At 35.1% G+C, this 12,431-nt stretch overlaps 2 protein-coding genes across 7 annotated transcripts; both read right to left on the bottom strand.

Moving 5' to 3' along the window:
* Positions 1-381: 381 nt before the first annotated feature.
* On the bottom strand, positions 382-3,244 carry LOC108483133 (probable sodium/metabolite cotransporter BASS1, chloroplastic). The gene is made up of 7 exons (XM_017786355.2): positions 2,572-3,244; positions 2,297-2,390; positions 2,160-2,193; positions 2,013-2,067; positions 1,404-1,487; positions 1,031-1,318; positions 382-817 (listed from the first exon to the last, which is right to left on the bottom strand). Exons 1-7 carry the CDS (start codon positions 3,073-3,075, stop codon positions 665-667), a joined length of 1,212 nt encoding a protein of 403 aa, XP_017641844.1. The 5' UTR covers positions 3,076-3,244; the 3' UTR covers positions 382-664.
* Positions 3,245-3,479: 235 nt separating this feature from the next.
* Positions 3,480-12,113, bottom strand: LOC108483134 (protein FLX-like 1). Of its 6 annotated transcripts, XR_008286014.1 has the most exons (8): positions 11,944-12,092; positions 10,980-11,626; positions 10,624-10,790; positions 10,022-10,107; positions 9,743-9,871; positions 6,132-6,372; positions 4,805-4,870; positions 3,480-4,139 (listed from the first exon to the last, which is right to left on the bottom strand). XR_008286014.1 is itself a non-coding variant. In XM_017786356.2 (5 exons), the coding sequence occupies exons 2-5, from the start codon at positions 11,585-11,587 to the stop codon at positions 9,779-9,781; spliced, it is 954 nt and encodes a 317-aa protein (XP_017641845.1). In that variant the 5' UTR covers positions 11,588-11,626; positions 11,944-12,113; the 3' UTR covers positions 9,604-9,778. The 6 variants fall into 6 exon arrangements, 1 of the variants encoding a protein (XP_017641845.1); XR_008286015.1 differs by lacking the exon at positions 6,132-6,372 and having other exon boundaries at positions 3,480-4,123; XR_008286012.1 differs by lacking the exon at positions 6,132-6,372 and having other exon boundaries at positions 11,765-11,971.
* Between the last annotated feature and the right edge of the window lie 318 nt (positions 12,114-12,431).

Raw genomic sequence — 12,431 nt, 5'->3', positions numbered from 1 at the left:
AAATATTTAATTAAAAAGTTTCATGTAGACATTTCTTTCCATTACTAATAAAACATTAATCATGTAATAAAAGAAAATTTAATCAATTATACTTACATTTTAAATATAGATGGATAAGAAATCAATGAGGTTCAAGAAATTATAAATTATAAATCATATTGAAATATATAAATAAATATTTAAAACTAAGCTTTACAAACACTTTTTTTTCTTTACTATAAAACATTAGTACTTTTCCTTTTATCATTAATTATAAACTTTTAATGGTAGACTATATATAAATAAATCTACAATTTTTGGCAGAGTACAGTACTAATAACAAATTTTAACCAGATAAGTCTAAGGTGGAAATTTCAAAATTTGAAAAATATAAAGACTAAATTTGACTAATTCAAAAAGTATAAAAGCTAAACTTGAATAAATTGAAGTATAGGGATTAAATCCACAACTAAAAAGCACAGAAACTTATAGCAGAATTTGACCCCTCTGAAATATAGGGAAGTTTGCATTGCATATCCAAGTCCTGCCTCTTCCTGTTCTGGATACAGGAGATATCCAATGTCTCTAAAAGAGACAAGGGCTAACCATAGATGCAAATCTGCATCTATCAATGTTTCTTCTAAGAATATTGAAATATATATGTAGATATATAGATATATCATTATCACTCCTGGTTCTGCTTTGGCACATCGGGTCGCCAAATTCCGGCCAATAAACTACCGAAAATTGAGTGGCATACACTGGACACTGCACACGGTACTGCCGTCAGTGGATTTTGGAAGTGTTGAGTAGCAAGATAAACTCCGAGAACCGAGTTCTGAAACATCAATGAGTTGAATGAAGGATCAAGCAAATGAATAGGAGAACACCGACAAATCACCCACAACATGCTACCACACTATTATTTTTCATGTTAAACAACTATGATCATTGTTTTAAATGTTCTAACAATAATGTATGGATAGTGCCTGGATGAACCAAATAGAAAGTACGTTCTTCGAAATCGAACTGCTTGAAAAAGTATGCGCACCTGCATGCCAACCTCAATAGAGATGGTTCGTGATGAAGCCACATCAAGCTGAAGCATCCGTGAAAGGACATAGCCAAAGAAAAATCCAGATGCGTGAAGAAGGGATGAAGCTAGCACAACTTGTAGACCAGATGCAAGAATTGCGGAAGAACTTTCGGCAATTGCATTTCCACATAGAACAGCGACAGTTCCGACAGCAATGGTTGGCATCAAAGGAGAAACAAATTTAACGAAGCCATGGAAATACTGATTTAGGAATGCACCACCCAATACAGGAAGAAGCACAACCTGGGGTAATAGTCTGGTTAAGTACTGACCACAAGGAATGAACAATATTTGGAGAAAAAAAAAGGTCCGCAACAAAAGAATTCACCTGCAGTGTTGAGATTAGCAGTGCAGCAGCATCTACTGGAACATATTGCCCAGCCAGCATGCTTGTGAGAGAGGGGGTCATAATCTGAAGAATAAAAAATAGCAATAAGAAGAGAGATTAATTGGTGCAATGTCAAGAATATAATTCTAAGAAGGTAATCCGACAGAGTACTAAAATCCTACCCCCAGAAGTATTCATCTTAATAAATTCATGTCAATACTCTACTCCATTGGGATTCGATGCTGCTTATCACATAATATCCTGGATGGTCCTTAGAAGAAAGGTCATTGATGTTTCCCAAGTTCTTAAAAAGGCCAATGTAAAATAGAACTCAATTTAACAGTATCTAATATTTTGTTTTTCATGTCTTTTATAAAATGGAACTCAAACCATATTGCATCACAAAAACATGACAAAAATTGTGGCATCAAATATTTACTCATAATTCAGCACTCCCCAACGTAGGATCGATGGTCATCAATCATAAATATTGCCCGCACAAGTGGATGCTACAGTTGAGACATAGTCAATATGAGAAGGTTCATTGATCTTTTTTTAACACCTATTAAATAAGAAAGAAAATATGAGGCAAAGTTCTGGTTTACCAACCACAGCAGATAGAGTGCTTGCAGCAGTCATCAACACGGAAAGTGCCACATTTCCTCTGGGAGATAGAAACATCATCAAATGTTATCAGGCAAAAGCATCAATAATTAAAGAAAAATGAATGATACATATAGACAATTTTTTGTATACCGGGCAAGATATGTGACAATGTTACTTGCTGTGCCTGAAATGAAAAAAGAAAATGCAGCACTATCAAGAGGAAGACTAGGATAGAGAAGTGAAGTATTATCTTATACAATACTTGCAAAGAGTGACTATAAGCTTACCACCAGGACAGCAACCAACTAATATTAAACCAGCTGCATAGTGAGATGGCAAATTTAAGAGCTTGCTAACGAAATATCCAGATAAAGGCATAACCTGCAACAAGTTACCCAGACATAAAAGTAACATGAACTGCTATGATACTCTTGCTTGCACATACCCAAAGCTATTGCCAGAGTTGGGATTTAGTAAGGTTATTTGGAAACTAGTATATGTAACTCAACAAAGAAAAATTATATAGTTCAACATAAACAATTATAAGTCAAGAAAAACAAACCGAATATTGGAGCACAAAACCAGATATTAACTCTTTAGGCATAGCAAGGGCACCACGAAGATCATCTAGAGTAAGAGTCATACCCATACCAAGCATAGTAAGAGTAAGACCAAAAATAGTCCAACTGGGGGTAACCCAGGTGAAAGAACTTGGCTTGAACAGTCCAAGTAGACATCCTAAAGAAACCCATAGCGGGAATGCAGTGGAAATCACTTCACCAACCCACTCAATCCAATCTCTGACACTTTTCTTGTTGTTAGCATTGTAACTGTTTGATGAAATGCCGCAGTAAATTTGAAAACGATTGGAGGTCAACGAATTGATGGGTCTATTGGGTAGTTGTTTGTGGGATTGGGATCTTAGTGTTAAGCTAAAAGATGATGAATTGGAAGGTCTGGGAAATAAAAGGAAGAGATTAGGGTATGATAGATAAGGGGGTCTTGGTTTCTCTAGAGATTTGAAGTATGTTGTTGTTGCATGAGGGCATGGAAGTGAGGACTGCATTTCTTGTTTCGCTTCACCGTTTTTCAGTTCAGTTTTTCTTTCTTTCTCCAGAAAGGTCCTGTGTAAATATTATTAAAAGTTTGGCTGAGATCTCAATTCACATAATCGAGTACAGACATATAATAATGACATGTTTTTCAAAATATATTTAAAATATAAAAAATTAAATACATGGCACCCATATCATCATCTTAATTTTATATTTAAAATTAAAATAAATTAAAATAAATCATACACAAGTCATCACCTTAACCTTGTTTATGAATTATTTTCTTTCACATGATAATAATGGTATTACTTTTGCTTTTATAGATATTTTATTGTACTCAACAGCCATAAATATTTGAAGTACAATCAAATTAATAGTACCCAAAGCAGAAACTAAAAGGCAGAATCTGACAAACTTTTAGGTTTATTGCATTTTACAATTTAGTACGTATATTATAAATTACATTATATAATACAAATATAATAAAATGGTCTAAGTTGCTAAAGAATATCATGGTATGACTTCTACTTTAGGACCTAGAACTTTTTTTTTTAAGAAACTACTAAAATAGTGGTTTTTATTTCCCCAGATCTAAGCTATTACGAGTCATAAGTTGATCTGTATTCTCTGCACCAACAGCTAGAATCATTGGAGATTAAAGAGCAAATCCGGTGCTTCAAAAATGGTGTTAATGTATGAGTATCAAAGAACAGGACCCAATTTTTTATAAGATGTAAACAAGAAGCCCTGAATAAGCTATTGAAGATCAGAAAGTACATGTAAAGTTATAGTTGAGCTTGTATATATATATGCTTTTTATTCCCATAGGCAGTAAAAACCACAGTTTAGGTGATTTTGTTGAGATGAGTGGCAACTGGCAAAGAATAAGCAATGAGATTGCTCTGTTCTGTCTCTATTCATCGAGGACCAATGTGCCACCCATGGCACGTTACCAGGTAAGATCTGAGCCTTCAACTCAGCGTTCAGCAGCTCCCTGGTTCCAATCGAGCACTTCCCTATGCTGAGCTCCCCCGGTGCCTTCCAGAGTCAGCCGCTTGCCTATAGGGGCTATAAACTTTTAGCAGATAGACATTGCAGGGTTAGAGGTTGAGCTGGTATATCAGCAAAAAGGACAGCTAGAAATTCATCATGCATTACAAATATTAGACAGGTTAATCTCAGGAGTATTTCATAGGTTTACGCAGAGTCAGGTTTGCTTAGAAAACTACAATGAGTAATTTAGGGGATGCACAGGCCTATTCACAATCTTCAATAAAATAAAAGTCTAGCCAGCTATAATTATTATTGTAGATTACTTGTCATTCAAAAAGCTGCAGAAGGAGAGACACTATCTACACTATCAACCAACCTGCTCTTGCTAATAGAGGCTGAATCTTATAAAACTACATATTTAATTAGCTTCTAGGACCTTTGAATGATATACATATATCCCAAACCATGAAATATTACTGTGCTAGCTAAAATATGATAACTCTATCTAAAAGAGTTATTTGGTCAAATTTTGTGCATTTGATTTAGCTAAGTCCTTGAAGTTCAGATTTATTAATATCTAGCAGTTTTTATGTTGGTTTTATTTCTTTCTTTCACGATTAAATTAGGTAATAACTTTTAAGTTATTTTTTTTAGGTCCAAAGCAAGAAGGAGCTTCCAAGGTCAGACAAAACAACAAAGGAGCAAAGCAGAGAAAACAGCAAGTCCGGCGTTGCAGCACCAACATACCTCATGGAACTCAGATCAACGGATAGTTGCTGAAGCAGACAATTTTCTGGGTACAAGTTTGTAAACCTGAAATGGAAAGAAATATTAGTATATAAGTAGCTAGATAATGTAATACAAATGTGCAAAGCATAAATACTTAAAAAGATAGAAGTTGAAAAAGAACATAGCATGCAATTGTTGAACAAGTAGGGAGTGTGGATAAGATAAAGAAAAGAAGAGGGAGAAAATAACTATCAAGTATCAAAATAGATAGCACCACATCTTACTTCCTTAAGTGACTAATCTAATATGAAAATGACCAGTTAAAATTTACATATTTAACTGAATACTACCAATGAAGCCCAGAAAGCAGTCACCTAAGTCCTTGATAGCTGATAAATCAATAGCATATAACATAATTGCGTATAACTATGTCCGGCAAGGAGGGCAGAAGAAGAGATAGAATATGAAGACAATATCAAATATCATGCTCAGATGCCGCATCAGCTTCCGCTGTAGCAAACTAATAGGTGCCCGTTCAAAAAGAAAGGTGAATGCCCCTTGATCTACTTGGAAATGGATAAATAAGTAATCCTCCCCAAGCAAAAGCAAACAATTTTCATGAAGAAGTTTTAAATTCCGAATCCACAAAGGGACCTAGTCTTATGATACAACAAAAGACAATCCAATTTAAGGTGTAGCTTTATTTTTACCTACAGTAATTAAACCATGTAAGATGGCAGAAACTTGGGGCCATTTTAACTTCTTCACAATGACCCAGCAATGTAATACCAGGAGCTCAAACATAGCTTTTACTTTCCTACTTGATATTACTTATCCTGCTCTTTGCTTCTACATGATGAATAACTTAATTCCTTAATTCTTTACCAAAAATCCTTTGATCACCCCCTCCTAGAGTTCGCCTCTCCAATTATGTTTCACGCATTCTTTGCTACTGAGACGAAAGTGAGATTGTCTACTACAATCCACATTCAAGAATCATAAATCAAGCCTGCTACCTTTTACTTAACAGACCAAATAAACTGAAGAATCATTCACTAAATAGCTATCACTTCAGAAAAATATTGCAAATAAGCAATACAGAACATAATATGTACTCTGAATAGCTTCAACAGACAAGTAATAAAACCATCACCACTGCTAACACATCATACTTTCTCAGTATGAAAAGAAAAAGTACAATAGTATAGGAGTGTCACAAGGCACTTTCAACTGTGGATTACAACACCATACAAAATTTTAGCTAACAAAAATTGTCTGGCAAACTAGCACAACTAACAATGGAAAACAAAAAGGAAAGCATTTCTCAGAAATTTACATCACTTACTTGACCAGAAAAACCATCTTGCATCATCATTGATGACCATGTCTTGGCAATATGTCGCATACCTATGCAATGAACGAGCTTCTTCCAGCACTTAGTCACATTTTTTTCAAATCAAACAAGACATGGATGGTATCTCTTACCAAAGCTCAAGTTTCTCTTGACCTCACTTGCACATAATAAAGGCATTGATGAGGTATTTACAACCCAAGACAAACTCCTCTATTCTCAATAATTTGCTTCACTGTTGAACAGTTTACATTTCAGCAACTTAACAGTCCCCGCAGCAACAACAACAATGATTTACATACGGTAACAGACAATGGCCTTCTACTTCAGATGAGCAATCGACAAAAATCCATCTCATTGTAGTAGACCAGTAGGAGCATGAGAGAGAGACAAGAGAGAGAAGAAAGGGAGTAGATTGCACATAAACATAAAATAACATATAAATCTGTCTAAGACCACAGAGTCCAATAAGCTCTTAAAACCAAGTAATAGCTAACTTATTCCAGCAAAAGACACAGCTGAATTAATATTCAAATATGATGAATTGAGAAAGAAACAGACTAGTAGTCACAGAAGGAACAAAATTCAAAGACTAGCCAAGTACTTGTCTTAGATCATTGCTCTAAGACCCAAAAGGCAAATGGAAAGCATAAGGAAGAAAGAAAAGGGAAGAGAAAGAAATAGGAAAAACTATTAAAAAGAAAATTAGTTAGTCATAGAGCATCTGTTTGACAATTAGGCATTTTTTATGTTTAACCAATGGAAATTGAATACTCAAATTATGGAGAAAACAGAAATAATGATAAATGGCATATACACACAAATGGCAGCAATTTTATTTTAAAGGTGAAGAAGAGAAGAAGCTGCAACACCAGCGGCAGCACCAATGCCTCCATGAGGCAACACTAGATGTGATGTTAAATCAAGAGTGAAGCCATTATGATAATGGACACAACCAGTCCAGGAAACCAGAGATATAAAGAATATATTACTGTTAGAGAGACAAATACATACTATGAAATCCTAAAGCACATATGCCCTCAATCGTAAAATGGCAATCCTATCTGAATGCTGACATACAGTCTACAAATTTGGAAGTCCCAGAAAGTTTCTAACGTCATATTTATGACCTGCTTTATTGCCATGTCATTCTTAAATCATCTATCCAATAACCCTATTATTTCCAGTATCCCCCATGACACTAAGTTCAATGGAAGTTGGTTCTTTTGTTAGCCTCATCTCAACAGGATCTAATCTTATGATCTGGATCCCGGTTCCAATAGGTAAGATATTCAAAACTGAAGACATATGTCAGAAGCAAAAAAAAACAAAATTTCACATATTGAAAAAAGAGTTTGTATAATCTGTTGAGTTGCTGCTTTCAACTTCACAGTAAGTCAAGTATCAGGAAGAAGTACTAGGATGTTTCTCATCTTTCATAAAATTTGAAAAGTACATCCTCATCTTTCGTAAAATTTGAAAAGAATGAAAATACAACACAAGATGTTACTTATTTATCAAAACAAGGGCAGTTTTTCTTTATACTCAGGATGTAGTATTCATACAGTTTCATGCAAATTCCAGAGAACAACTTTCCAGAAATATTCATAATATATATATATATTTTTTTTTGGGGGGGGGGCCATCATATAGGCTGTAAATCAAAGGGGGTTAAAAAAACCATCAGATGATGAGAGAAGCTAGTCAAGCATAAGTGGTACAGATACAATAGTGGTCCAAGCAATGGAGGCCAGAGGGTAGCCATTGTGACAAAGTATGATCTTACTCTCCTTTAAAAATCTCTGATAAAGGAAGCAATGATCCACAAAAAAAAAGGGGTCACAGTCCTGAAGAACTGCTTTAGTGTCCAAGGTGACAGACTTTGTAAAAGAAATACTAAAAACCAGGCCAGTTGAAACCAGATAAAACTAGTAAGGAAGCTACCTGTTCTGACATTTATAGGGAATGTCAGGTGTCAGCTAGTTTCTCTTACTTGTATCCTAGAATTTCCCAAGGCACGTATATTTGTCCCTATTCAGTCTACCAATGGATATATTTTTCCAAATAAGACTGTTGCCATCATATCCCTCACTAGTTCTATAGTTGGCTTCGCATATAGCCTCTGTAAGCTGGACTTAGGAAAGCAGAAGATCTGCCAACATTAAACAAACATATCTGACTTTGACATTATTCGCACACCCCTCATTGATCCACGCTGTGCATATTGTGGATTGGGAGCAACACAGTGCTCCTTTTCAGTGTAAATCCTAAAGTTTGGCTCCACTCTTTCCACAACAGAACCTAGAGTTCCTGTATATATATGCAGCAATACAATATTGCAAAATGTTTTAAGGCTACTTCTTGCATAAATGGATAAGATGCAGACAACCTTGCGATCAAATCTTAATTGCAGGAAAAAGTTGCTAGGATATTCTTCTATCATCTTATTCTCAGTTAAACTCAAGGGTTAGACAAAACTAAGCTTCAAACTAGATAACAAATGTAAGCACTTCCACCTAATACACAAAAACTAAATAGAAATAATCTAGTAAGACCCAGAAATATAATCCTACTCAAACAGGAACTATGGAACCAACACCAGAGGCATGTCTAGCATAAATGAAATTTATTGTATTCCCGTTGATCGGAAAAACTCTAGAGAACATAAAATGAATAAATCAATGGCACAGGAACCAGAGAAAGAAAACCAAAACAGAAAATATTATCTAGAAAAAAGAAGTAAAACGTCATTCAATGAGCTGAAAATCTGTTCATTTTCATTTCTCAATTCGTTTTTCTGTAATAGCGCATGCATCACCTTAAGTTTGCAGTAGAATAGGCCAAGAACCTGATAATAAAGGCAATGATGATTAATCTTCATAGTACAATCAGATGAAACTAAAACCCCTTGCCAGTTTGCACAATCTATAGATGTAACCTCTTACGGAACTCCATGAGAAATTAACAAAGCAAAGGTGCATGAGTATAGCAAGGCTACCAAACTAAGGTGAAAAAGCAACGGAAAGACAACTACCAAATGAACTACAAAGGCCAGCTTAGATGTAATACTAATCTTTAATGGAAGAGACCCAAGAGAAAACAGAAGAAAAAACAAGCTAGAAAAGCTGGCTAAATTTTATTAATATTTTGCTAAATCAAGTCAGACACTGAAGAGTAGTCACTTTTCTGCAAATAAACAGAAGCAGCACAACTGAACAACCCCATATTCCATGAGAAATGGAAGAGGAAGAAGAAGCAGCAGCAGCAGCATATGTGCCAGTATTACAGGAATCCAATGATTCCTATTCTTCAAAAGCAAACATCTACCTCATAAAGGCATGGCAAGGTCTTCTCCACATAATGAATGATGAAACTCAAATTTCATTAATATATCTAAGAAAAGAAAAGTATCAAATTGAAATGCTGCATCACAAATCAACTGAGAAAATATATGCACCAGACAATATCAAGCAGACAACAGCATACTGCAACTTTTAAGCAAATATAAATAATGTTCTTAGGTACAATTCCAGAACACCCATCATATTATAAATTGTAATAGCTCAAATCCAAGCCTAGATAACTAATAAGTTGCCCAGAAGTACCAGATGAATCATCTTAGCATGATTTGGAAAATCAAACTAGCGATGTCCTTGAGCTCTCTGCATGTCATATGCACCCCAGGAACCAGAAGCAGGACCATACTGACGATAAACATCCACACCACCCTGAACCTGTAATGCAAAGGAGAAAAACCAATCATTCTTTAAAGAAAATAATGAATATACATAAAACTTGCAAATGTAGCTCACATGCAAATCCATACAAATATAAGCAAACACAATGCAGAAAGTGTTGAACATGTACATAAAATAGCAACTTACAGGATTCATGCCATAGTTGACATGATAAGTATTTCCAGTATATCCAGCTTCAGGGTTTCCATAATTTGCATTATAACCAGATACAGCTGAAAATTATGGACAAAGGAAATGTTATTCATAAAGAGCAGAAAACCACTATCAGTTAGTCTGTTACATAAACAGAAAAATCAGCCTTCATCCAGTACATCAAGCCTCACAGCTTAAAGGATAATCACTACTCATATGATAAGACTTACTGGGTGAACTATCAAACAGCTAACTACAATTATGTTAAATAAGATGTCAAGGAGCCTTAGATTAAAGAATAAGATGGCTTGAGTGATTAAATTAGCTCAAACTTCAAAAAAAACAAAAGGATTTATGTACTTTGTAGTTTGTACGCTCTTTAGGATTGACAGCACATATATCCTCAAGTTAGAATTAAAACCAACCCAACATCTACATAAAAACTTAACTTTCAACCAAAGATCATTTCATAAAAATAGAAAAGTGAAAAGAGCAGTGAATGAAACTCAAACAGCAACATGCTTCCACTGAAATAAAGTCCACTATGTTCAGAAAAAAAAACATGGATTAAATATTTAAATGAAGGGCCTCCATACCAGGATTAGCACCAGTGCCACCACCAGCGCGAGTTCTCTTTTCTGCATTAGCAACTTCTGCACGAAGCTTTTCCAACTCCCGAGCCATTGAGATCAATTTCTTCTCCATCACCTGACCATGTTCATAATTTTCCGCATATCCTTTCTTCTCATATTCAATGGCAGCTCTAAAGGTTGAGAAAAACAAACAAAAATCATCAGAAAACCAAACGCCATACAACAATTTAACAAAGGCACATAAATGATCGAAAATAAATTTTCTATTTCATTCAAACAAGTAGTTTTCATTCACACAATAACTTTCATATAAAAAAAATTTTGAGAAATGAGAAAAAAAAAAAAAGTTAACTTGTCACCTTGCACGTTGCAATTCCTGCTTCAAATTTTCAATCTCAGTCTTCAGAACAGGAGCCCGTTGCAATTCCCCAGTAAGTCTTGTCAAATCTTGACCCATAACCTGAACCTGACCCGTTAGATCCTGCTTCACAGCACTAAGCTGCTTTATATCACCATTAACCTTAACAAGCTCAGCTCGCATAGCCTCCAGTTCACGAAGATCAGCCTCCAACCGAACCGACTTCTCGTACATCTCTCTCATCTGAACATCCTTCTCCGCCCTCAACGAATCTGCATAATGAGACATCTGTTTTAATTCATGCTGAGCAGCCTCCAATTCCTGCTTTAACGCAACATGAGTCGCTGCCAGCCTTTGATTATCCGCCAGGAGGGCTTGAATTTCTTGCAGTTGAACTCCAAGACGCTCCTCAATGATAGCTGGATGAGGAGGAAACCCTCTAGGACCCAACACAAATTGGGGTTCTCTTATTTCATCCAGTAAAGCTGGGTGTGGTGGCATTGGTCCTAGGCCTCTAGCATAAGGATGTTCATGCACCGGCGGCAGCAATCCAGCATGAGGTGGCCCTTTCATCGGAATGGGCGGTGGCCCACGATTTCTTCCAGACATAACTAAACTATCGTTCTTTAAAATCAATGTAAAAGTGTTCTGAACAGAATTATATATAATTTATATCAAATAATGAATTCTGAAACCCAAATAAACAAACAAATGGAACTAAAAAGCAGACAAAATTCAAAAATGATTGCAAATCTAAAACCTGAGACTAACGTGGCGTTTCATTACCTGGAAAATTAATGAGAAAACAAAATTCTAATTGAAATTTTGCAATACAAACAATAGCTGGCTATTTGGAGACGGAAGAAAATTTAGCGAAAAGCAAGAGAATCACTTAAAGTCCTCGGGTACCAAAAAGAAAGGGTATTAAAATTTGAGTAAAATCATGAGAATACAAAATTACGTACCTTTCTGATACGGGCCAAACTTAATCAGCTGATAACTCCGAGCTTTTGACCCGTAACCATTTTAATATTTCCCCAGGAATCAATTTATGAGAGAGGGGAACGACCGAGTTTTAAAGGAAGTGAGGGCTTTTTTTATGGAATAAAACTTAAATTTATTTATTACAATTTTTATTCCAATCCTAAATTAACCATTTACTATATTTTTATATAGTATTAATAAATATTTTTGTTTATCAAGTAATTTAAATGTTTTTATATATTTTATCAATTTTAATTCTAAATATTAATAAATATTTTTGTTAGTTTTATGTCATTATTTGGATGCAAATTAATCAATTGTGTCATAAGAAACCTAATAACATAATTGAGTGGTATAGTGTAACACCCCCACGCCCGAGACCGTCGTCGGAGTCGAGTATGAGGTGTTACTAAGCTTAATTTAACATATTTAGAACTTTGGATTATTTATTTCTACATTCACAGCTTTT

Source organism: Gossypium arboreum, chromosome 1 (assembly GCF_025698485.1).
Source record: "Gossypium arboreum isolate Shixiya-1 chromosome 1, ASM2569848v2, whole genome shotgun sequence".
NCBI classification, from domain to species: domain Eukaryota; kingdom Viridiplantae; phylum Streptophyta; class Magnoliopsida; order Malvales; family Malvaceae; genus Gossypium; species Gossypium arboreum.
The sequence above is the reverse complement of the archived record's forward strand: the minus strand, read 5'-3'. Positions and strand labels throughout refer to the sequence as shown.

Bases quoted from the DNA above. Each gene is read 5' to 3' on its own strand.
- LOC108483133 (XM_017786355.2), bottom strand. From the start codon at position 3,075: ATGCAGTCCTCACTTCCATGCCCTCATGCAACAACAACATACTTCAAA. The intron at 2,391-2,571 runs GTTTGTTTTTCT...AACTTGTTGCAG, and splicing joins GTTTTGTGCTCCAATATTCG to GTTATGCCTTTATCTGGATA. The intron at 2,068-2,159 runs GTATACAAAAAA...TCTATCTCCCAG, and splicing joins ATTGTCACATATCTTGCCCG to AGGAAATGTGGCACTTTCCG.
- LOC108483134 (XM_017786356.2), bottom strand. From the start codon at position 11,587: ATGTCTGGAAGAAATCGTGGGCCACCGCCCATTCCGATGAAAGGGCCA. The intron at 10,108-10,623 runs GTATGGAGGCCC...CATAATTTTCAG, and splicing joins TGGCACTGGTGCTAATCCTG to CTGTATCTGGTTATAATGCA. The intron at 9,872-10,021 runs GTAAGTTGCTAT...TTTGCATTACAG, and splicing joins TCAACTATGGCATGAATCCT to GTTCAGGGTGGTGTGGATGT.